The 24,237-nt window shown below is 44.2% G+C and overlaps 1 protein-coding gene across 9 annotated transcripts in view; it reads left to right on the top strand.

The window, feature by feature from the left end:
- Nucleotides 1-1,309: 1,309 nt before the first annotated feature.
- The window catches only part of USP48 (ubiquitin specific peptidase 48), a gene marked incomplete at both ends in the record, with an annotated part of 71,250 nt that continues 48,322 nt past the window's right edge, over nucleotides 1,310-24,237 (top strand). For 8 of the 9 annotated variants that reach the window (XM_084243857.1, XM_084243859.1, XM_084243854.1 and 5 more), the window contains 4 exons: nucleotides 1,325-1,458; nucleotides 18,576-18,696; nucleotides 20,507-20,663; nucleotides 23,936-24,063. In XM_084243857.1, coding sequence (XP_084099983.1) covers nucleotides 1,325-1,458; nucleotides 18,576-18,696; nucleotides 20,507-20,663; nucleotides 23,936-24,063 — 540 coding nt within the window. Of the gene's footprint in view, nucleotides 1,459-18,575; nucleotides 18,697-20,506; nucleotides 20,664-23,935; nucleotides 24,064-24,237 lie in introns of all 9 variants that reach the window. The other variant, XM_084243860.1, reaches the window with a different exon arrangement.

Genomic DNA, 24,237 nt, shown 5'->3' with positions numbered 1-24,237 from the left:
GGAAGGGTGTGTTCTATCTTTTAAGGGTTAGGAGTAAAAGTTACCACTTCTGGGAAGCCTATTCCCAGCAGTCACTTCAAGGCTAGCAAGGGGATCTTGTGTTTCTGCCGCCCTCAACTCATCCACGGTAGCGCCACATCTTATTTTCAAGCCTTCAGTGAACGTTAGTCGTCCTAACACACGTTAAGCACGGAGTCCAAGGTTACCCAGAGGTAAACGGATGAGTCAGAAATTAGTGCTTGAACCCCTGTAGTGCTCTCATTCAAATGCAAAGCCCTTAAATCCTCACTATAGCAATGCCTTTTACAGTTTGTAAACCATTCTGATTAGTCAAATCTTTATACCCTAGGGCAGAGTTGCAAAAAGGAAATGTTTTTACACCCGGGAGCTAGAGAGGAATTTCTCAAAAGAACTAGGAAGTCAGCATTTGGAGAACCACAGCGCGGAGGTCAACCAGCTGCAGGAAGACCTTGCCCATCAAAGAACTCCAGCCGGGGCACCCGCGTGGGTTCCCGCATCTCCCACCTTCCCGCCCAACTCGCCCCCCGCCTTTCGAGGACTACAAATCCCAGCATCCCTCGCACCCAGTGAGTGGCAGCACGAAGTGCATGCCGGGACACGTAGTCCAGTTCCAAACTCAGGAAAAGCCAGGACCGTCCCATGACGTCAGGTGGGCGCGGGATAGGCGTCGGAACCGGTCCTGGTGAAGTTAAATCTTCCCCCAGAGACCCGACCCTTTTTCCTTTGGTGACCCAGGGTCAGGCCCCACCCCGCAGCCCGGCGGACCTATGGTGTGCGTCGAGCAGCCTCTCGCGTGAGAGTAGCCGCCCACAGTTAAAGGGGCAGCGGCGGGGGGCGCGAGCCGACAGCGTTCCGCCCTCGCGGCGCGGGCCCGTGAGCGTGGTGGCGCGCAGGCCGCTCCCGGGGACAGGTGCTGACGCGCCGCTCCCCAGCAGCGCCGCTGAGGACGTGGCAAGACGGTGCCGACGGCCGCTTCCCCTTCCTCCGCCGGCCGGGCCTGAGGCGCGGGAGGTGCAAAGGCTGCTGGGGCGGCGCATGCGCCGTGCGCGACGGGGCGTCCACCTCCAACGTCCGCGGGCGCGGGGGGTGTCGGGTGCCCGCGGCGGCGCTTTGCGGCCGGTCGTGCGGGCAGGGCGCGGGCGGGCGGGCGGGCGCGGCGGCAGTGGCGCGCACAGGTGATTGACTGGCCAGCTGGCTGAGGGAGCGCCCGGTCCTCCTCGCTGGCAGGTGGCGGAGCTTATTTGGGCGGCGGCAGCGACGGCAGCGGCGGCCGGGCTCGGGAGGCGCTCCTTGGGCCGAGGCCATGGCTCCGCGGCTGCAGCTGGAGAAGGCGGCCTGGCGCTGGGCGGAGACGGTGCGGCCCGAGGAGGTGTCGCAGGAGCACATCGAGACCGCCTACCGCATCTGGCTGGAGCCCTGCATCCGCGGCGTGTGCAGGTGAGGCCCGCGCCCCGGCCTGGCGCCCCCCTCGCGCCGCACCTTGGAGAGCGGGGCTCGGGGCTGGGGTCGGGGAGCCGGCTGCGCGCACCCCGCGGGCGCCGAGGGGCGCAGGGAGCTGCATCCCTCCCGCCGGCTCGGCGAGCTGCGGCGCGCAGCCTCCCGCGCTCTGCACGGAGGTGATGCTGCCGGGCGCCTCGGAGGAAGGGTTCTGGGTTCGTATCTCAGAAGATGGCGGTGGCGATGGCTAAAGGCAGGATCTGCGAGCTTAGCAAACACTGGTGGTTGGTGTATCTTGGCCATGGCGTGGCTTTTTCGACTGGGAAAAGGAACTTCTTGGAAGGGAGCTGCTCCCAGCATGTCTTGCATTCCTGTTGGCGCTGAAGGCTTGGTCATTTTCATCATTTTGGCCAGGGCTGCTTTGGAAAAATGTATGGTTAGCCGACGTCATCGGTACCCTTCGCCCCCCAGTTGACCTCCCCTCGCTTTGTAGTATTTGTAAGCTTTTTTTTTTTTTTTTGGGTTTTGTTGTGGCCTTTCTGACCCTCCGCCACGCTTGCTGAGAACCAAGTTTGAGCTGTGCAAGTGCTGACCTTCACTGTTGCTTAGCCCTCAAACCTTGCCTTGCCTTTGCATTCTCAGGCATTGTGCTTGTCTCTTCTGTTTTTCCAGCTTTTAACGCGGGAACTATAGTTTTTGTTCCCGAACCTTGTTAGGTTGACTTGACCAAACCGGGCATGCTCAGTAACCTTTTAGCGGCGTTTTTAGTAAAGGCTTTCTGGAGTTTTTTCATTCCGCTGGGGGGAGATTCGGCAGGAATGGAAGTCAGTGTCCCATCGTGGGACTTGAAAAAGATCTAGTTGGAAGCATGAAACAAGTCAGGAAACTGGCAAACAAACGGATGATTCAGGTGCCGGGCACACGTCTAGTTGGCGAAGAGGGCAAATCTCACTCTAGCAGTAGTAAGGACTGGAGTGACAGAAGTCCGTGTAGAATAAAAAGTGCTAAGTTTCAGCCAGCTTCTTAATTAGGTTGCAGAGTAATCAAAAAATGTAAACCTTTACAGGAATAGTTATGACTTTAACTGTAGATATAGGCTGAGCTCACCATCAGGGGAATATCATAAAGGTGAATTTTAAGCTGCAGCTTAAAAACTGTATTGAGATATCATTCGCATATCCTGTGATTCACCCACTCAAGATGTACCATGCAGTGTTTTTTCGTTATTTGTATATTCTCAAGGTGGTTTAGCCATCTGTTTTTAGGACATCTCCCCCTCAACCCCCTCCCACAATAAAAAGCCATGACACTTATCAATAGGTTATTTCTCAGTTCACCCCTGTGCATTGCCCCCTCCAGTTCCAAGCAGCACCCAACTATATACTTTCTGCCTCTAAATTTGCCCATTCTGGACATTTCATGTATGGACTTATTTATTTCACTTGGCATGTTTCAAGGATTATCTGTGTTGTAACATGTGTCAATATTTTATTTTTAAAAAATCTTTTTTAAAAGTGTGTAGGGCCTCCCTGGTGGCGCAAGGGTTTAAGACACAACCCACATGGCACGGCAGACCTCTCCTGACTCGCCCACTGCTCCCCTCAGCAGTATACTTTGGTCAATCTTTTAGTAGATCCACCTGTTCTGTGCCCCACTCTGTCTCTGGTGAATCCTCTCACCCCACTCACCTGGCCTGTACCCAAGCTCTTGTATGCATAAATAAATCTTTGGAAAAAAAGTGTAAAATGCGCCGAAGTTAACATTTTAAGTATATAATGGGAGCATTAAGTACATTTACAATGTTGTGCAAACCTCACCATTGTTGGATCTAGAACTTTTTTCATTCTAAAAGGAAGCTTTATTTACATTAAATAGGCACTTCCCATTTCCCCTTCCGCCCAGCCCCAGGCAACCAGGAAACTCCCTGTCTCCAAGCACTTCTCTAATCTATGTATTTCATATAAATGGAATTACACAGCTCCTGGTGGTTTTTTTTTTGGGGTCTGGCTTTCACTTAGCATAATGTTTTCTAGGATCTTGCTGTAGTATTGTGTATTAATATTTGAACTCTCTTTATGGCTGAATAATAGTCCATTGTTTGGATATACCACATTTTCTTTATCTGTTCAAGTTGAAGGACTTAAAAAATTTCCTTCAACATTCCCCAGGAATAATTGAAAAATATAATTGTATATATTTAAAGTGTACAATGTGGTGATTTGATGTACACTATAAAATGGTTGCCAAGCCCAAGATAATTAACAAATCCATCACTTCACCTAGTTAATAGACGTTTTGGTTGTTGCCACTTTTTGGCCATAAGATTAGTGCTGCTATGAACATTTATGTACAAGTTTTTGTTAGAACACCTGGTTTTAGTTCTGGGGGCTGTGCACCTACTAGTGGGGTTCCTGGTTCGTGTGGTAATTGTGTTTAACTGTGGAGCCACCATTCTGTTTCCACAGCCGCGTGCCACTTTACCTTCCCACCTGCAGTGTGTGAAGGCCCAGTTTCTCCTGACATTTAAGTTCTGGTTAATTGCCAGCCGGTGGGTTTGCATTGGCATCTCATTGTGGTTTTGATTGCATTTTCCTAATAACTAATTTCTGTTTATTGCTGAATAATATTCCGTTCTGTGCATCTACCTCATTTTTAGATACTTATTAATGGATGGCCATTTGGGTTGTTTCCACTTTTTAGCTGCTGTAAATAATGCTCCTGTGACTCTTAGTTTGCATGTTGTGGGGTATGTTTTGATTTTTCTAGGGTAGATTCGTAGGATTGGAATTGTTGGGGCATAATGATAACATCATGTTGGACATTTTGAGTAACTAATTATTTTCCCAAATTGTACTATTTAACATACAGTGTATGGAGATTACAATTTCTCCACAGCCTTGCACTTGTTTTTGTTTCTCTTTATACTTGTAGCCATCCTGACTGTGTGAAGTGGATTCTCCTGTGGTTTAGACTTGCATTTCCTTGGTGACTAGTAATGTTGAGCATCTTTTCATGTTTATTGCCCATTCAATATGTCCATCCATCCACCCATTTATTTATTTATTTTAGAATAATTCCAATTCCTTTGGCCATTTAAAAAAGTGGGTTGTCTTTTATTGAACTGTAAGAGTTCTCACATTTTGGATACAAGTGCCTCATGTTTGCAAATCTTTTCTCATTCTGTTAGGGATTGTCTTTTCAGCTCAAAAGTTTTTAGCTTTGATGTAGTCCAATTTAGCTTTCTTAAGTCTGATTTTGAAACCATGCCTACTGTGAGGTCCAAGCAATTTTTATTTAAATCTCAAAGGCTACTTATTCCTGCTTTCTCTTTAGTTTATAAATTTCCCCTGACTCTTAGAAGAAGCAAATTAATAACATCCATTTTTTCATAGTGTACACTATGTTAAAAGATGCCAGCACTGAAGGTGTGTTTAGCCATATTCAAAGACTAGGTGAACCCATCCTGCTTCCCTCACATTGTTGCCACCTTTCGCCTTGCTAACTTTGACAGATCAAGTCCAATTTTTTTTAAACATTTATTTATTTATTTATACAAGCACTGGGTATAGTTAGAAGCGCGGGAGGGTGAGAGGATTCACCAGAGCGGAGAGCAGAACAGGCAGAAGGACTGAAGTACACTGCTGAGGGGAACAGCGGGTGCAGCAGAAGAGGTCTGCACGCCATGTGGGACCCTCGTTGGGCCCAGCGCTCAACCGCTGCGCCAACAGGGGAGGCCCTCAAGTACAATTTTTTTAAACTAAAAAATAATATTTTTTTGAAAATTTATTTATTTATACATACAAGAGCTGGGGTGTAGGCCAGAGGTGGAGGTGGTGAGAGGATTCACCAGAGACAGTGGGGAGCAGAACAGTCTGATCTACTGAAATACACTGCTGAGGGGAGCAGCGGGCGAGACAGGAGAGGTGAGGTCTGCTGGGCCATGTGGGTATCTCCCTGGCCGAGGATCGAACTTGTGCTGCAGTGGCTTGCGGATAGTTTCATAGGTTGCCTCTTAACCCCTTTCACCCCCAGGGAGGCCCTGTCATATATTTTAGAAGATGAGAGATATAAGCAAACAACATAATTATTTTAGTACTAATTGTTCCATTTTATGCATTCAGTCTTTGTCCTTTTAGAATTTGATTAAGGGAATGAGAGAGGGGAATCTATCCTTACTTTATTTTTATTTGTACAAATAGCTACTGAGTTTTCTTAGTCATCTATTGAATAATATAGCATTTCCTTCCACTAGTTAAAAAAGTCACTTATATGATAAATTCTTATGTCTTTGGGTTTATTTCTTAGCCATCATCTCTCCCATTGATTTGGCTCAACGTCCCAGTCCTACGACCATAGTTCTATTATTTGGGATTATTTTTAAAATACCTGATAAGGCAAGACCCTTCTTATTTCTCTTAAGAATTTTCTAATGATTCTTATTTAATTAAAAGCTATTTTTCATATAGAAAAGCACATAAATTATAGGGATTACACTGGAGGCCTTATCACGAAGGGAACATTGTATCTACTACAGATACAAAAATGTTACTAGCATTCCCCTGCTCCCCAATCTCCTTTTCTGCCTCTTACTGATCACTTTCTCCTCCCTGCTCCTCAAAAGTAACCACTACCTTAGGGTTGAAATCATATTATTTTTCTTGTTTTGAACTTGTATACAGTTGTATACATTGTTGTTCCCTTGGCCTTTTTTTTTTTTTTTTAAAAAGATTTATTTGTGCATACAAGAGCTGGGGTACAGGTCAGAGGTGCAGGGGTGAGAGGATTCACCAGAGACAGAGTGGAGAACAGAACAGGAGGATTGAATGAAATACACTGCTGAGAGGTCCACTGTGCCATGTGAGTCGCTCCCTGGCCAGCGGGGAACTGAACTTGTGCTGCTGCGGATTGCTTCTTAGTGCTGTGCTTAACCCCTTGCGCCACCAGGGAGGCCCCTGTAATTCCTTTTGTGTCTGGTTTTTGCTGCTCTGGGTGAGGTTCATCCACATTGTGGGAAGCCTTCCTGTGTTCCTTTTCAGTGCTATGCAGTATTCCATGCCTTTCATATACTTTACTTTTTTTTTTTTTATTGAGGTAACATTGGTTTACAACATTGTGATCTAGAGGTATGGGATCTCCCCCTTTGGGTGGCTTTTTAAATACTTTATCTTTCCCTATCTTTCCCACTGGTATTGTCATTTGGAATTTTTCCAGTATTTGAATAAAGCTGCAGTCTACATTCTTGTGTGTATCTTCTGGGGATGTACACATTTTTGATGACAGGTATCGCTGGGTCAGAAGTTTTTATTTGACTTCACAGTAGATAATACCAAATTAATTCCAAAGTGATTGTACCATTCATGAGCATTATGTGAGTTGATGTGCTACATCACTGATAGTATCTAGTCATTTTGAAGATGATGTGTCATGGTATCATTGTGGTTTTCATATATCTGACAGATAAGTTCGTGTGTTTTTGTGTGTCATGAACAAATTCCCCTCTAAGTAAAAGGAATTGAAGTTTAGGTTCCAGTAATGATACATGGGTTTTCTGGTACCTGGTGTCTGATATCACTATGTGCACTCTTAATTTGAGAAGTAGGGATGAGCTAAAACGCAGGCACTTTCGTGTTTGGATTCTTTTGCTCAACATCATGGTTTTGAGAATCATATTGGATGTAGCAGCGGTTTTTTGGAGGGGAGTAAGTAATCTATGGTAGGATTTGTTTATTGATGGCCATTTGGATTATTTACCCCTTTTGACAGTTGTGTGTAAAAGTTGCTTTCAATTTTCATGTGTAGCCTTTGGTTATTTTCATGCATTTTTCTCTTGGATGCTCAGTCTTATGTATAGTAACATTGTATGCTGTCATGAATTTATTGTTTTATTTAACCAGTTGCTTGTAAATTGATTTGAATTTATATTCAGTCTTTTTCTATCCTTCCTTCAATAAATAACATTAATTCTAAGTTAGTTTAACATGTAGAAATCTGTAGAATAAAGACCCTTGTGGGATTGCAGGGTATTATGGATAATGCATTAGTAGTTTTGATAGATAATGGAAATGATCCTCCAAAGAGATCATTCTGCTTTTTAGCCTAACTAGCAGTATATTGCGAGAGATTGCTTTTTTCCCCCAGTGCCTTTTTTGATGTTTTTGTCAATCTGATAGACAGGACAAAATATGTCAGGCATGCTGAATTAAATTGTGTTGTGTGACAAATAAATCCCAAATATTTAAATGGTTTAAAACAACTTAGGTTTATATATGGCTTAAGCTACAAGAAGGTTGGGGTGGGAGTCAGGAGTGAGTGAAGTTGGGGGAGGCTGGCTTGTTCTAGTCAGTAGAATCCCAGTGTGGCAGCCCCCATTTGAAATGGTGGAGGGATTTAAATTCCAGGTCTCAAGTTCTTGCTTTAGAATTACAACCATCTTTTCTAATATAACTCATTGATTGGAGTTTGTTTTGTGATTCCATGTGTCCAAGAAGTAGCTAGGAGAGAGCAATAATTGATAAGCTGCACCTACCACATAAGGTGTCTGTTTAGTTTCACTTTGCTTTCCTCATATTGTATATAGCTTTTCATACGTAAGGGTCATTTGCATTTCTTTTTGAATTGTTATGTGTCCTCTGCTTGTTTTATATTTTGCTATTACTTTTTCATGTAACTCAGGAATTCTTTATGTACTAAGATTATTTCTGTCACAAGAGTTGCATGTAAAAAATTTTTAGGGCCTCCCTGGTGGCGCAAGGGGTTAGGATGCAACTCTGAGGCTTACTGCAGCCACTGCAGCACAAGTTCAATCTCCGGCCAGTGAGCTACCCACATGGTGCAGTGGCCCTCTCCTGACTCGCCTGCTGCTCCCCTTAGCAGTGTACTTAAGTCATTCTGCCTGTTCTGTTCCCTCCTCTGTCTCTGGTAAATCCTCTCACCCCCCCCCCCCCACCTCTGGCCTGTACCCCAGTTCTTGTATGCATAAGAACTGGGTTGTATGCCAGAGGTGCAGGGGGTGAGAGGATTCACCAGAGACAGTGGGGAGAAAGAAGAGCAGGTGGATCTATTGAAATACACTGAGGGGAGCAGCAGGCAAGACAGGAGAGGTCTTCTGTGCCACGTGGGTCAGCTCCTTGACTAGGAATTGAACTATGCTGCAATGGCTGGCAATAGCTTGAGAGTACTGAAACTTTATCACTTGTGCCACCAGGGAGGCTCTTGCATGAAATTTTTTTAGTATGATATTCTTTCTTGACTTTGCTTATGGAGTTCTTGCCATGCAGACATTTTTTTTTTTTATAGAGGCATGTTTTTATTTATTTGTTTGTTTGTTTTTGTTTATACATGCACTGGGTACAGTCAGAAGCATGGGAGGGTGAGAGAATTCACCAGAGCCAGAGTGGGGAGCAGAGCAGGCAGAAGGACCGAAGTACACTGCCGAGGGGAGCAGCGGGCGGCAGGAGAGGTCTGCGCGCCATGTGGGACCCTCCTCCTGTGGCCGGGGAGCAGCCGGGGATCAAACCGGTGCCGCAGAGGCCGCCGGCAGCTTTGCAACCCAGCGCTCAACCATGCAGACATTTTTGAAATTAAATTAATGGATCTTATTGAAGCATGGCTACCTGAGATAAGCAGCCTGGGGATCTTAGTAATAACCTTTTTTTTTTTTTTTTTTTTTTTAGTAATAACCTTTTTTTGCTCAGTTCCTGGTATAAATCCTGCTTCATGTTAGACCATGTACTGCCATGAGGCAGAATGGACCTAGGGGGCGGGGGTTATCATGACTACTGACCCTTTACTCACTCCTTGGTATGCCACCATACAACTCACCTCTTGGTATGTAGCCACTTCATATCTGACCATGTACAGCTGCCAATGTAAACCAACCTGGAACCTTGTAGAAACTGAAAGTGTATATAAGCCCCTGACTTCCTGCAGACAGGGCTCAGCCTTTGGATGCGAATCTGCTGAGTCAGAAACGGTGCAATAAACCTGCTTCTTGTTAGCCCCAGTGTCCAGGTTTCCTTTGTGCCATATCCCATTTCATCGTCTAACTTTTGAATTATAGGAAGTCCTTTCTTGTGCCAATGAAAATAAATTTGCTGATGTACTCTTAAAGTTTCATTTCACAATTAAATCTTTGATCCATTTGGAATTTGTAGTTAAGTATACTGTAAAGTGTGAGTCCAACTTTATCTTTTTCCAGCTCACTGCCTGGTTGTCACAACCATCACTTATTATCTTTGACTTGCATGCCTTTTATTCCATGCTAAATCACCACGTGCTTATGTTTCTGAACTTTTTATTCTAGCATACTGTTTTAACTTTTGGAACTTTATGATTTAAGAGTTGGTGGGCCTTAATCCCTTCTAATTGTATTAGGAGTTTTATTTTATTTTATTTTTTTTTAAGATTTATTTATTTATACAAGCACTGGGTACAGTCAGAAGCGCGGGATGGTGAGAGAATTCACCAGAGCCAGAGCGGGGAGCAGAGCAGGCAGAAGGACCGAAGCACACCGCTGAGGGGAGCAGCGGGCGGCAGGAGAGGTCTGCGCGCCATGTGGGACCCTCCTCCGGTGGCCGGGGAGCAGCCGGGGATCGAACCGGCGCTGCAGAGTCTGCGGGCAGCTTCGCAACCCAGCGCTCAACCGCTGCGCCACCGGGGAGGCCCAGGAGTTTTATTTTTTATTTTAGTTTTTTAAAAGATTTATTTTTGTATAAGCTAGAGGTGTGTGTGTGGGGGGGGAATTCACCGAGAGAGTGGGGAGCAGAACAGGAGGACCTACTGAAATACACTGCCGAGGGGAGCAGTGGGCAAGGCAGTTAAGATTTGTTTATTTATACATATAAGAACCAGGGTACAGGGCAGAGTTTTGGGGGGTGAGAGGATTCACCAGAGACATAGTGGGGAACAGAACAGGCAGATTGACCATAGCACACCACTATGGGGAGCAGCGGGTGAATCAGGAGAAGTTGCTGCGCCATGTGGGTCACCTCCCTGGCTGGGGATTGAACTTATGCTGTAGTTAGTGGCTGCAGTGAGCTTCATAGGTTGGGTCTTAACCCCTTGCGCCACCACGGAGGCCCCCAGGAGTTTTACTTTAAAATGTGTGTTCTGGGCCTCTCCGGTGGCGCAGCGGTTGAGCGCTGGGCTGCGAAGCTGCCTGCAGCCTCTGCAGCACCGGTTGGATCCCCAGCCACTGGCAAGGGTCCCACATGGCGCGCAGACCTCTCCTGCCATGCTCGCTGCTCCCCTCAGCAGTGTATTTTGTCACTCTGCCTGTTCTGTTCCTCGCTTTGGCTCTGGTGAATTCTCTCACCCTCCTGTGCTTCTGACTGTATCCAGTGCTTGTATAAATAAATAAATAAGTAATGTTTTTAAAAAATATAAAAAAATAAAATGTGTGTTCTGTCCTGCTTGATTTTTTTTTTAAAGATTTATTTATGCATCCAAGAACTGGGGTATAGGCCATTGTTGGGGGGGGGAAGAGTAGTGAGAGGATTCACCAGAGACAGAGTGGGGATCAGAACAGGTGGATCTACTGAAATACACTGCTGAGGGGAGCAGCAGGCGAGACAGGAGAGGTCCTTTGTGCCATGTGGGTCACCTCCTTGGTCTGGGATCCAACTCGTGCTGCAGTGGCTGCAGATAGCTTCATAGTGCTGTGTCTTTTTTTTATATATTTAAAGATTTATTTATTTATGCATACAAGAACTGGGGCATAGGCCAGAGATGGTGGGGGTGAGAGGATTCACTAGAGAGGGTGGGGAGCAGAACAGGCAGATTGACTGAAACACACTGCTGAGGGGAGCAGCGGGTGAGTCAGGAGAGGTCTGCTGCGTCATGTGGGTTGCTCCCTGGCTGGAGATTGAACTCATCCTATAGTGGCTGTGAATAGCTTCATAGGTTGTGTCTTTTTTTTTTTTTATAGAGGAATGTTTATTTATTTATTTGTTTGTTTATTTGTTTGTTTTGTTTATACATGCACTGGGTACAGTCAGAAGCACGGGAGGGTGAGAGAATTCACCAGAGCCAGAGTGGGGAGCAGAGCAGGCAGAAGGACCGAAGTACACTGCTGAGGGGAGCAGCTGGCGGCAGGAGAGGTCTGCGCGCCATGTGGGACCCTCCACCAGTGGCCGGGGAGCAGCCGGGGATTGAACCGGCGCTGAAGAGGCCGCGGGCAGCTTCGCAACCCAGTGCTCAACCGCTGCGCCACCGGGGAGGCCCATAGGTTGTGTCTTAACCTCTTGTACCACCAGGGAGGCCCCTCCCTTTGGTGAATTTCTATATGTGACTTGGCAAAGCATTGTCTTTGGAGATCCCCATCTTTTGTTAAGTACAAGATTTTATTTTATTTTGTTTTTTATCTAAAGATTTATTTATTTATACATACAAGAGCTGGGGTACAGGCCAGAGGTGCGGGGGTTGAGAGGATTCACCAGAGACAGACCAGGGAACAGAACAGGCAGATTGACCAAAGTACACTGCTGAGGGGAGCAGCAGGTGAGCCAGGAGAGGTCTGCTGCGCCCTGTGGGTTGCTCCCTGGCTGGCCTGGAATCAAACTCATAGGTTGAGTCTTAACCCTTGCGCCACCAGGGAGGCCCCTTAAGTACAAGATTTTATTTATTTATTTATTTATTTAAATAGAGGCATGTTTTATTTATTTATTTATTTGTTCGTTTGTTTTGTTTATACATGCACTGGGTACAGTCAGAAGCGCGGGAGGGTGAGAGAATTCACCAGAGCCAGAGCGGGGAGCAGAGCAGGCAGAAGGACGGAAGTACACTGCTGAGGGGAGCAGCGGGCGGCAGGAGAGGTCTGCGCGCCATGTGGGACCCTCTGCTGGTGGCCGGGGAGCCGCCGGGGATCGAACCGGCGCTGCAGAGGCTGCGGGCAGCTTCGCAACCCAGCGCTCAATCGCTGCGCCACCGAGGAGGCCCAAGTACAAGATTTTAAATGAAACCCTCTTTTTCTTTCGGTCTTTCTGCCTGCTCTGCTCCCCACTCTGGCTCTGGTGAATTCTCTCACCTTCCCGCACTTCTGACTGTACCCAGTGCATGTATAAATAAATAAATAAAATCTTTAAAAAAAAAAAATCTAACCATTTAAAAAAAAAAAAAAGAAAGAAACCCTCTTTTTCTTAACCTTTTACTCTTACTCCCCACAAAAAAAGTCCACAGGTAGTATTGATTTGAACTCGAAAATTTCTTGTACTATTCTACACTTTAGATTCTCATTTCTCATCTCTTTTATTATAACAGCATGCTCTTTAAATTTCTTTCTTGGGCTTCCCCGGTGGCGCAGTGGTTGAGCGCTTGGTTGCGAAGCTGCCCGCAGCCTCTGCAGTACCAGTTCGATCCCCGGCTGCTCCCCGGCCACCGGAGGAGGGTCCCACATGGCGGGCAGACCTCTCCTGCCGCCCGCTGCTCCCCTCAGCAGTGTACTTCGGTCCTTCTGCCTGTTCTGCTCCCCGCTCTGACTCTGGTGGATTCTCTCACCCTCCTGCGCTTCTGACTGTACCCATGCTTGTATAAATAAATAAATAAATCTTAAAAAAAAAAATTTCTTTCTCTATGCTCTCCCCACCTCCATTCCCCCACAAAAAAAAAGTCTGGAAGAAGAGCCAGCCAGGGTTTATACTTGGAAAATCTCCCATTTAAAAACAAAAACTCAGAAGCTTAAAACTTGTCTTATTAAGAAGCAGGAGGAGGGCCTCCCCGGTGGCGCAGTGGTTGAGCGCTGGGTTGCGAAGCTGCCCGCAGCCTCTGCGGCGCCGGTTCGATCCCCAGCTGCTCCCCGGCCACCGAGGAGGGTCCCACATGGCGGGCAGACCTCTCCTGCCGCCCGCTGCTCCCCTCAGCAGTGTACTTCGGTCCTTCTGCCTGCTCTGCTCCCCACTCTGGCTCTGGTGAATCCTCTCACCCTCCCGCGCTTCTGACTGTACCCAGTGCTTGTATAAATAAAAATAAATAAATATTTTAAAAAAAAAAGCAGGAGAAGCTTATAAGAATGCCACTCATTGAAAGCAAAATTATGAATTCTTCAGGTAATTTGACAATTCTGACTGAGAAGCTTAATTAGAAGAACATTCTAAAATTCAAATCCAATTCTTAAAACCTTAATAGTGGCTGCGTGTTGCTTATCAGAGAAAGTCCATACTCTTTCAGTAGTATGTGAGGTCTGCTATGATCCATTTAGTCTTTGACTACTCTGTAGCTTCTTTTGCCTTCCAAGTTCACTCCCCAAATGTTCCAGCTATGTGGAATTGTACACAGGAAGGTTTCCTTAGCGTGACCTGTGAGCCTTGTAAGTCTTTATCAATCTTCCGATCTTCCTCTGACTTACTTCTCCCGTCTTGCCATGTGCTCTCCTGCATAGAATGCTCTTTTGCACCCCCTCCCCCAACACACACACTTAGTGAATTCCTGTGTGCCAGTGGAGACTCAAGTGGTAATACTTCCTCCCCTCCTGTAGATTTCTACTGCGCCATCCTGTGCTTAATGCCACCACATCACTTCTCTGGTTTCCTGTAACTGTTTAATTCATGATTGAAGTGCTCATTGACTGTGAGAATACTTCTTTGATACCCAGGGCTTTGTCTTTTATTTTGGTATTGTTTGGATCCTGTAATTCTAATCTAGTAATCTCTGTTTGACAGTGTGAAGCCGTAAAGTCTAGGTGCTAGATATTAGGTTTATTTATACATAGTGACGCTGTTTATGTGTGCATTATGACGTATCTAGTGGAGGGCTAATGCTGCCAACATTTATTGATGGCAATTTGAAAGTGACCACACAGTAACACTGAGCATCAATAACCCAGGCTGGTCACAATCCGACTCTTCCCTAGGACCGACCACCTCCACTCTGCTTTCACTAGAGGTTAAGCAAGCAGAATGAATGGTCTCACTGATTCGCATGTACTCAAGTGCTTGAGTTTCCAAGGGGATCCAAATTACAGAGAAATTATAATAGAAAAGTTTAGTGGTCACCCAACTTACTAGTCCCCTTTGTTTTAAAATGAAGACATGGAGACCTTCTCTTGTGTTCCTACCCTATCTGATCTGTCCCCAAGTCCTGTTGATTTCATTTCATCGATAGGCTTGAATTCAGTTTTCCTCCATTCCCGTTGCCCCTGAATTGGGTTAGGATTTCATCTTCTTCTACAAGGAAAATTGCTGTCTCGGGCTTTGTTCAGATTCAGTCATTTATACTGCTGCCAAGGTGTTTTGTTGGTATGAAATTGTAGCATGTAATACATCACAGATGCTTAGCTTGTCTTATCAGACATTTTCAAGCCTGTCCTCTGCGTACTGCTTTAGACACTTGGTGTTCTTACATCACTCAGTCCTAGAAAGAGTATCTATTAAAATTTTTATTATTTGTTTCATTCCCACAGTGTCCTTTCATAGTCTGTGGACATGTGCCCAGAAGCAGACTTACTGAAACAAACTGTTGATGTCATTTAACATTTTGAGACAGTTTGTCAAGTTTTTTCAAAAGGGTTGTTGAGTTACTCCTGTTAATAATGAATAAACAGTGATTCACTTTACCCTGTTTCACTGCTGAAAACTTTTGCTGATTGGATAAATGAAAACATCTTTCATGGCTGTTTTAAATTTGCATTTCTCTGGTGTTGAATGTTTCCCCCTGTACTAACCGGTCTTAAAAGAAACTTCAGAGGGAACGAGGCAACCATATACTTCAAGAAGTAGATCTGTCAGAGAGACTCAAATTAGATTGTTGGCTCTAGGAATGTTAATAAAAGAAAAAGTTTTATCAAATTCACATTTACTAGTTAGGTTTCCCAGATACAGCTCATGGCATTGTGAGACTAGCCAGGGTTTGTTGTTGTTGTTGAATTCAGAGAAGTTTTGGAGCGATAAACCATGGATGTGGGGGTTTGGCGAGGATGTGGTAGCCAACAATGTCTGAACCTCTGTCCAGTCCTGCTTCTCATGCAGATCAGCTCGCTGACTTCCTTTTCCCAGGTCCAACCTTCAGAAGTGTCTGCCCTTGAAGATGTGTTGTGGTTGTTTTTCCTTCCCTTTCTTCCCATTTGAAATGTCTTGAGAGATTTTGGGTTTTAGGTGAATGGGCTTGGAGCACCTCTCAGCAGCTCCTGCTAGAACCAGGAACTGAAAGAACAGCTTGTTTTTCTGAGGAAAAAAGGCTGGAGCAGGGGGTAGGTATGTGTACCTGTAGTAATAGGCATCTGGTATACAGAGCAAAAACCTTTTTTTGTGTGTCTGCCTTTACTTTTATTTAATTTATGCTGAATTTATTCCTGAGCTGTCAGTTTTCATTTCTTCAGTTTCTTTAGGGCAGTCTTTTTCTTTTGGGCAATCTCCCAAAAGAAAGGGGAGATGCAGGGGGGAGGGAGGAAAGGGGTTGGTTCATGTGGATGTGCTCATTGACCGGAGATTTCACATCTAAAGCCTTACGTTCAGCATTCCTCTGCATTTTTAAGCACGTGCAGTAAAAATTCAGCACTTTTGGGGCCCCCAACTCTCAGTCCAGCCCCAGTGTTTGGCCTGGGCACACCTACCTGCTCCTTCATTGTGACGACAGAGTGGCACAGGCACTGCTCTGTAGAGTGACATCCTCAGACGCTTGGTGACTCATCAGATATGCACACCCCATGGCCTAGGCATTTTCAGGAGTGTTCTTAAAGTGAACCCAAAGACTTGTGCCTCTGATTTGCATGACTTTGTAGGAGTTTCAGGGTCAAATGAGTATCATTTTCAGAGATCTCTTAAGGCTGGTCAGGGGAAGAGAAAATGTGGTGACTCCTGGGAGAATTTTTTTTAAAGATTTATTTATGCATACAAAAACTGGGGTGTAAGCCAGAGGTGCAGGGGGCGGGGGGGGGGACACTGAGAAGATTCACCAAGAGAGTGAGGAGCAGAACAGGCAGATGTACTGAAATACACTGCTGAGGGGAGCAGCAGGCAAGGCAGGAGAGGTCTGCTGCACCATGTGGGTTGCTCCCTGACTGGCCGGAGCCAGGGATGAAACTCTTGCTGCAGTGGCTGACGATAGCTTGGTAGCCCTCTCTTTAATAACCCTTGTGCCACCAGGGAGGCCTTCTGGGAGAATTCTTGAAAACTCGATCGCAACAAAAACTTTTTTTTTTTTTTTGTGGGACCCTTTCCGGCGGCGCTGCTGGGCTGCGCTCAACCGCTACAGGGGAGGCCCAACAAAAACCTATTTTTAAAAAAGCCAACCGACCTGTGCACATTGGAGACCTGCACGAGTAGGTGTGCCAGCAGCTCCCAGGTCCACGGCTCCTCAGACTTTTTGTTTATGATTTGGTTTTTCTTCTCTGAATCCTCTGTAGGCAGCATGAGGGATTTCTGGGAAGAAAACCTGTGGGGAGTGGGCAGGTGGGGAGGTGCGGTTACAAGGTTGTAGGAAATTTCTATTCATAGAAGAAATAGATGCTACTCACCTAGATTAAATTGGGGCTACTTGTGACCTTGAAAGTTATTAGATTTCTAAGTTAGCAAGTTGAGATGCTGAGTTAAGGTATTGAGCGTATTCATTCATTAAACAGGTATATTTTTCCATGTAAACATGTGTCCCTGTCTCATTTTTTGATCTCTTATTACCTATTGATAGAAACAAGTATGCAGAAATATCTTTTCTTTTTCTTACATTTTAAAGGGGTGTGTTTATTTGGAAAAGGAGAAAAAGAGAGGCACCTGCATAGTCATAGGTAGGCAGGAGAGTTGCAGAAATATTTTTTCTACTGTGAGATAATTGGTACAAGAATGTTAGGTGATATTTGACACCTGTGCCCTACTTCTAAAGGTGTTAACATGGAGTTTAGGGATTTTGGAAACTGAACGGGAGAGATTTTCTTCCTCTACAGAAGGATTCTATCTAGGCTTCTATACTATGCTGCTTAGGTTGGCTTACAAAGAGCTTATGCATACAAGAACTGGGGTACAGACCAGAGGTGCGGGGTGGGGGGGGGGAGGGACGGTAAGAGAATTCACCAGAGGGCCTCCCCGGTGGCGCAGCGGTTGAACGCTGGGTTGTGAAGCTGCCCGCAGCCTCTGCAGCACTGGTTTGATCCCCAGCTGCTCCCTGGCCACAGCGGAGGGTCCCACATGGCGCGCAGACCTCTCCTGCGCCCGCTGCTCCCCTCAGCAGTGTGCTTTGGTCCTTCTGACTGCTCTGTTGCCTGCTCTGGCTCTGGTGAATTCTCTCACCCTTCGGCGCTTCTGACTGTACCCAGTGCTTGTATGTATGTATGTATGCATAAATAAATAAATAAATCTTTTTAAAAAAACTTAAAAAAAAAAAGAGAACTCACCAGAAACAGTGGAGAACAGAACAGGCAGACTGACTGCTGAGGGGAGCAGTGGGCGAGACAGGAGAGGTCTGCTGCGCCATGTGGGTAGCTCCCTGGCCGGGGACAAAACTTGTGCATCAGTGGCTGCGGTTAACTTCATAGTGCTGAGACTTAATCCCTTGCGCTACCAGGGAGGCCTCTAAAAAAATAAATCTATAATATATCCTGGAAATAATATCAGTTCACAGAGATCGTGTATTTTTGTTGTTGTTTATTTGACAGTTACGTAGTACTCCATTATGTGGACATACTATATTTCCTATGCTTGCTTATTTGGGTTGTTTGCAATTACACACATGCTGTAATGAATAACCTAGTGCATGTGTTTTTGAATTAGGAGGTGATTTTCAGAGTGGGTTCTTATAAATTTCTCTGTCAAAAAGTATATATATATAGATATAGATCTATCTATAGATATATAGATACATAGATAGATATATAGATATATAGTTGTAGAGCTATCTATAGATATATAGATCTACAGATTGCTCTATATATCTATATATTTCTATATATGTATATATCTTTTGTTGAACACTCACAAAATTCCTCTCCATGTAAGTCTTCCCAATTTGCACCCCCAGCAGAACTTCAAGTTACCTGTTTTCCTCACAACCTCACAGTCTGGCATTATGGTTTCTCAGTTTTGCTAATCTTACAGAGAGAAATGGATGTAAAATGTTGTATTGTTACAGTTTTAATCTGCATATTTCTTGTCATGGAACTGTGGTATTTTAAATTTAAACTATAATATTTTTTATAGACGAAACTGCAAAGGAAATCCCAACTGCTTGGTTGGCATTGGTGAGCATATTTGGTTAGGAGAAATAGATGAAAATAGTTTTCATAACATTGATGATCCCAACTGTGAGAGGAGAAAAAAGGTAAGCTATCATTTTTCTAGTGATTGCTCTGTGTGTGTTTTTTATGTGCTTTTGTTTTGTGCTTATGATCAGAAACTGATGCTGATTCCAGGGAATCTATGCCACTTTTAGATAAATAGTGGAACTTAAAACTCTAAACCTCTTGAATTGGAATAGTTCTTTTTTTTTTTTTTTTAATTTTTTTTTTTTTTAGAGGCATGTTTTATTTATTTATTTGTTTGTTTGTTTTTGTTTATACATGCACTGGGTACAGTCAGAAGCGAGGGAGGGTGAGAGAATTCACCAGAGCCAGAGCGGGGAGCAGAGCAGGCAGAAGGACCGAAGTACACTGCTGAGGGGAGCAGTGGGCGGCAGGAGAGGTCTGCGCGCCATGTGGGACCCTCCTCCGGTGGCCAGGGAGCAGCCGGGGATCGAACCGGCGCCGCAGAGGCCGCGGGGAGCTTCACAACCCAGGGCTCTACCGCTGCGCCACCGGGGAGGCCCTGGAATAGTTCTTAATGGTGTGCTTTAAAGCAGGTAGTTATGTAATCCAGTAAGCCTTTAAATAATAGTTTAACTGCTAATTGTATTATTGTTTTAATATTGAATTTTTGGTAAGATTTATTTTATTTATACCAGAGCTGGGGTATAGGACAGAGGTGCGGGAGGGTGAGAGAATTCACCAGAGACAGAGTGGGAGAACAGAACAGGCAGAGGGACCGAAGACACTGCTGAGGGGAGCAGCGGGTGAGAGAGGAGAGGTCTGCTGCGCCATGTGGGTTGCTTCCTGGCCGTCTGGGAATCGAACCTGCACTGCAGAGGCTGCGGACAGCTTCACAGCGCTGCGCTCAACCCGCTGCGCCATCGGGAGGCCCAACATTGAATGTTTTTAAAGGAAGTGGTAAATAAAGGAAATAAGCTCCCATAATATTTTTGCTTTGATTCTTTTTGGTTTGTATTTTTATATATAATAGTGGTATTAAAAGTTTTTTTTAATTGCATGTTAGTATTTTCTAAATATAAAGCCTCACCTTTACAAAATAGTCACCTGTGTGGATACTTTCTCTAAATGAAGAATGATTCTTTGTAAGTTCAGGAATTCTTAACTTAGTTTTGGAAAAAATTGCAGCCAGTTTCCTCTGCCTCCCGTCTCCTAGATACACAGGACATAAAAGGGAATTTTCCTGGAAGTTTACTTTGTTGTTAGATAGTGTAGCATATAGCAAACAAAACACCTATCTATGTATGTTTGTTCCAAACTTATCTTTCCTAGAGCCACAGTTCTAATTTTAGACTTAAGTGACTGGAGAAGACTGGAAGATGACTAGAAGATTAGAGATAAGCTAAGTCTTCCCTACTACTCTAGTCTACCCAGATTGGTGATTTCATGAAAATTATGCACTATCAGGCTGCAGGGTGGCCTGGGATTAAGTCTCAGCGCTATCACCTCAATGGCCTGAGTTTGATTCCCAACCAGGGAGCTAATCCACATATGGCGCAGCAGACCTCCTGTCTCGCCCACTGCTCCCCTTAGTGTATTTCAGTAAATCCGCCTCCTGTGCTCTGCGCACTGTCTCTGGTGAATCCTCTCGCCCCCTCTCCCCACCTTTGGTCTACACCCTAACTCTTCTATGCAAAAATAAAATAAATTTAAAAATCGTTAAAAAAAAAAAGTATGCACAATCCCTGACCAAAAGTGTCTTAAGGCTATATGTTGGTTGAGAAAGTTCAAATAGATATTTAATCTGTAATTTAAAAAATCCTCCCTATGTATTTTTGTTTGTTTAAAGGGAAATTGATGTTAAAAAGTGTAAATTTTATATGTTTATAGAACTCATTTGTGGGCCTGACAAACCTTGGAGCTACTTGTTACGTCAATACATTTCTTCAAGTGTGGTTTCTCAACTTGGAGCTTCGGCAGGCACTGTATTTATGTCCAAGTACCTGTAGCGACTACAGGATGGGAGATGGTATCCAAGAAGATAAAGGTTAGTGGGGACGGGAGCTGGGAGGATGTGCCAGCCAGCGAGGGGAAAGCAACTTGCCAGTGTTGCTTCTGTGCTGGGCCTGCTGGCCTGGCACTAGGTCCTTTATAAATGTTATCAGAATTTAAAACTCTTTCCCCCCTTTTCTTTATATTTATCATGTAGGCACCAAAATGACTTACTAATTCAAGTGAAAAAGTATATCTGATTATTCACATGTATTTACAAAATCTGTATGTAATAATATTTTAATTGTAGTCCCTTAATTTTAGTGATTGATAGAAATCAGTCCAAGAGAGCAGAAAAGGTAACTTTTGCCTAGTTTGAGAGACTTTATAAATACTTAAGTATAACCACAGACAGGACAGTCTTTTGTCCTGAATCCCAAATAAGCTGACTTAAATTGATACTATCTAAAAGTAAGGTTACGCTCGCTAGCCTTGGTTTAATCAGCACACTCATTGCAAATTCAGAGATTCAGTTTCACACTATTCCTATTGGAATAGTACTTTTTTTTTTCATGTGTACTATGGATTGTTTCTAACTGACATTACTTTGTATTTTAGAGATATTCACTTTGAGGTAAAAATTTGACTAAACAAAAGATTTTTCTCAAACTGGAGCTGAACTGGGGCTGAACTCTACGGGGAGTTCAGTGTCTTAAGATTATATAGGTTTGGGGGCTCCAAGTGGGTTACTTTGTATGCACTCTTGCTCCCATCTGTATGGTGTACTGTCTTTTTTAAGATTTATTTATTTATGCATACAAGAATTGGGGTACAGACCACAGGTGTGGGAGGTGAGAGGATTCACCAGAGACAGAATGGGGAACTGAACAGGCAGATTGACTGAAACACACTGCTGAGGGGAGCAGCAGGTGAGTCAGGAGAGGTCTGCTGTGTCATGTGGGTAGCTCCCTGGACAGGTATCGATTGGTGCTTCAATGGCTGCAGATAGCTTCATAGGTTGCGTCTTAACGCCTTGTGCTACCAGGGAGGTTCCTGGTATGCTGGTTTTTATTTTTATTTTTATTTTTTTTTTTTTGGTGGGACCCTCGCCGCTGGCCAGGGAATGAACAGCCCAGCAGGCAGCCTTGCAGCCCAGCGCTCAACCACTGCGCCACCAGGGGAGGCCCCTGGTGTGCTGTCTTTAACATGATTTTATTTTTTGCAAATGGCTCCCGACTTTGGCTCTGAGAGAGAAAAGATAGGGTTTGTAAACCCCACAGGTTCTTGTGGCCCTCTAGAAAGGCAGTACTTTAGAATCTCAGTTTTATTTATTTTTATTTTATTTTATTTTTTTGAAAGATTTTATTTATTTATTTATACAAGCACTGGGTACAGTCAGAAGCGCGGGAGGGTGAGAGAATTCACCAGAGCCAGAACGGAGAACAAAACAGGCAGAAGGACCGAAGTACACTGGGAGCAGCGGGCGGCAGGAGAGGTCTGCACGCCATGCGGGACCCTCCTCCGGTGGCCGGGGAGCAGCTGGAGATTGAACTGGCGCTGCAGAGGCTGCGGGCAGCTTTGTAACCCAGCGCTCAACCGCTGCGCCACTGGGGAGGCCCCAGAATCTCAAGTTTTATTAATAGTAAGCTTTGCTTCAAGACACAGTGCTTAAAAATTCTTAAGATTGTCTCCTCAAAGCTTTATTTCTATAGTTTTGAATACTTAAATCTAGATTAAAAACATACATTTTTTAATGTTATAGTATATGTAAAGGATGAGTAATGTAAAAGATTATTTTTAATTTTTAGCATTGTTTCCTGAAATGTAAGTTCACTGATGAGTAGACAGCTGGATAACAAGTGAAAACTAAATTTCTATTTTATAAAATAATGTGCCAATATTATGACTTGAATGTATATCGTAAAGATTCACCTTAAACACAGAAATGTTTATATTTCACCAAAGTTTTTCACTTTGGTTTCTGATAAGCGAACAATACAGCGGAGTGGAAAGGAACCATATTAGAAATATGATGGGATCTGAGTTCTGTTCCCAGCTCAGCCATTCCCTTATTTTAACGGTAGGAAGACCAGCATAATATAAATTGTTTTGATCTTACAGAATATTTAAAATAGAAGGAAGTTGGAGTAGATAACACTTAATTGAACAGCTTTTAATAGTCTACAAAGTCCTTGCACACAAATAAGGTGAAAAGGCAGTCAGTTCCAGGAGACAGAAACCATACAATAATTTGAACAGAGAATAAATAAAGAAATATTAGCAGGAAATTGGAGTAGTGGGGGAATTGGCTAATAAGAATTGAAGAGGATATGAAAGAATAGTAGATAAAGGGTACAGCCACTTCCCCTAGAGCAGAAAGGGTGCACCCAAGGAAGAGCCTCTCACTCTCCCGCCCAGGCTGCATTCTAGACCTCTCTGGAGTATGTGCTGCCTGGGTTCACTGAATGGCAAAAAAGGTGCTGGGATGCCTCATGAGGGTCTCTGCTGCAAATGGAGCACGGGGAGGCCCTCCTGTACACAGGGAGCCTCAGAACTCCCTACCAAGTCCAGCAGGTCATGTTAGAGGAATTGCCTCTCTAGAGGCATTTCACTGAGCCCAGGAGCTGCTCAGCTTGCGATAACCTGGGATACTGGAGAAAGCTGCACCCCCTTAGGAGACTGATGAGGATGGTAAAACTGAGCCCTCCACTGCCCTCTACTGGTAAGACTTAACCTTGCCTTAGCTACAAAGCTGAGTTACAGAGCTCATCTCTGTCATAGAGTAGGCAAAGAGGGGTGGATTTGGACTTAAGAGGCAATAAAATAATTGGCTCTTGAGGTCCATGCTTCCTGTTTTCTCTCCCCCCCATTTTCTTTATTCCACCCACTCATTAAAACTTACAGTTCTAAAATTCTAGAATTTTAATAGTGTGTTGTCGTATTTTTCACTGAAGTTAATTGCTATGTTGAGATTCCTGTCACTTGCTCTATTTGTGGCAAGACTACATTAGTGAAATAAAGCATTTGGCCATCTTATGGGAATGATAAATATAGTGTGCGGCTTTTGTTACTGGAATTGATGTTCCAGGTGACTTGACACTCTGGAAACTGTATTCATGATTGCTAGCCTCTTGTCTTTAGGTTATATATATGAATGACTGCCTCATTACTAACAAAAGACATGATGACTAATTGGTTTGTTTTTAAGCTTTAGAACAATATAAAACATTGCTATAGCTTGGATGTTAGTGTGTTTTAATTACATCCTCAGGTGAAGAGAAAGTATATTTAAAACAGCACTTTGAAAAATATTTTTCTTTTTAATAGACTATGAACCTCAAACAATTTGTGAGCATCTCCAGTACTTGTTTGCCTTGTTGCAAAATAGTAACAGGAGATACATTGATCCCTCTGGATTTGTTAAGGCCTTGGGCTTGGACACAGGACAACAGCAGGTAAAAAACCTTTTATTTATCTATTTTTTAAAATATAAGAACATAATCAGATGGTCCTTGGATGTTTGTTAAAAGAAATGAGGTGAAATGCTTTATCAAATTTTTTTTCTGTTTTTAATTGGAGCATTTATTTACTGTCCAGTATATTACATGTAATAATTGATTCCATTTCTG

Source organism: Talpa europaea (assembly GCF_964194135.1).
Source record: "Talpa europaea genome assembly, chromosome: 9".
In the NCBI taxonomy this organism is placed as follows: Eukaryota; Metazoa; Chordata; class Mammalia; order Eulipotyphla; family Talpidae; genus Talpa; species Talpa europaea.
The sequence above is the reverse complement of the archived record's forward strand: the minus strand, read 5'-3'. Positions and strand labels throughout refer to the sequence as shown.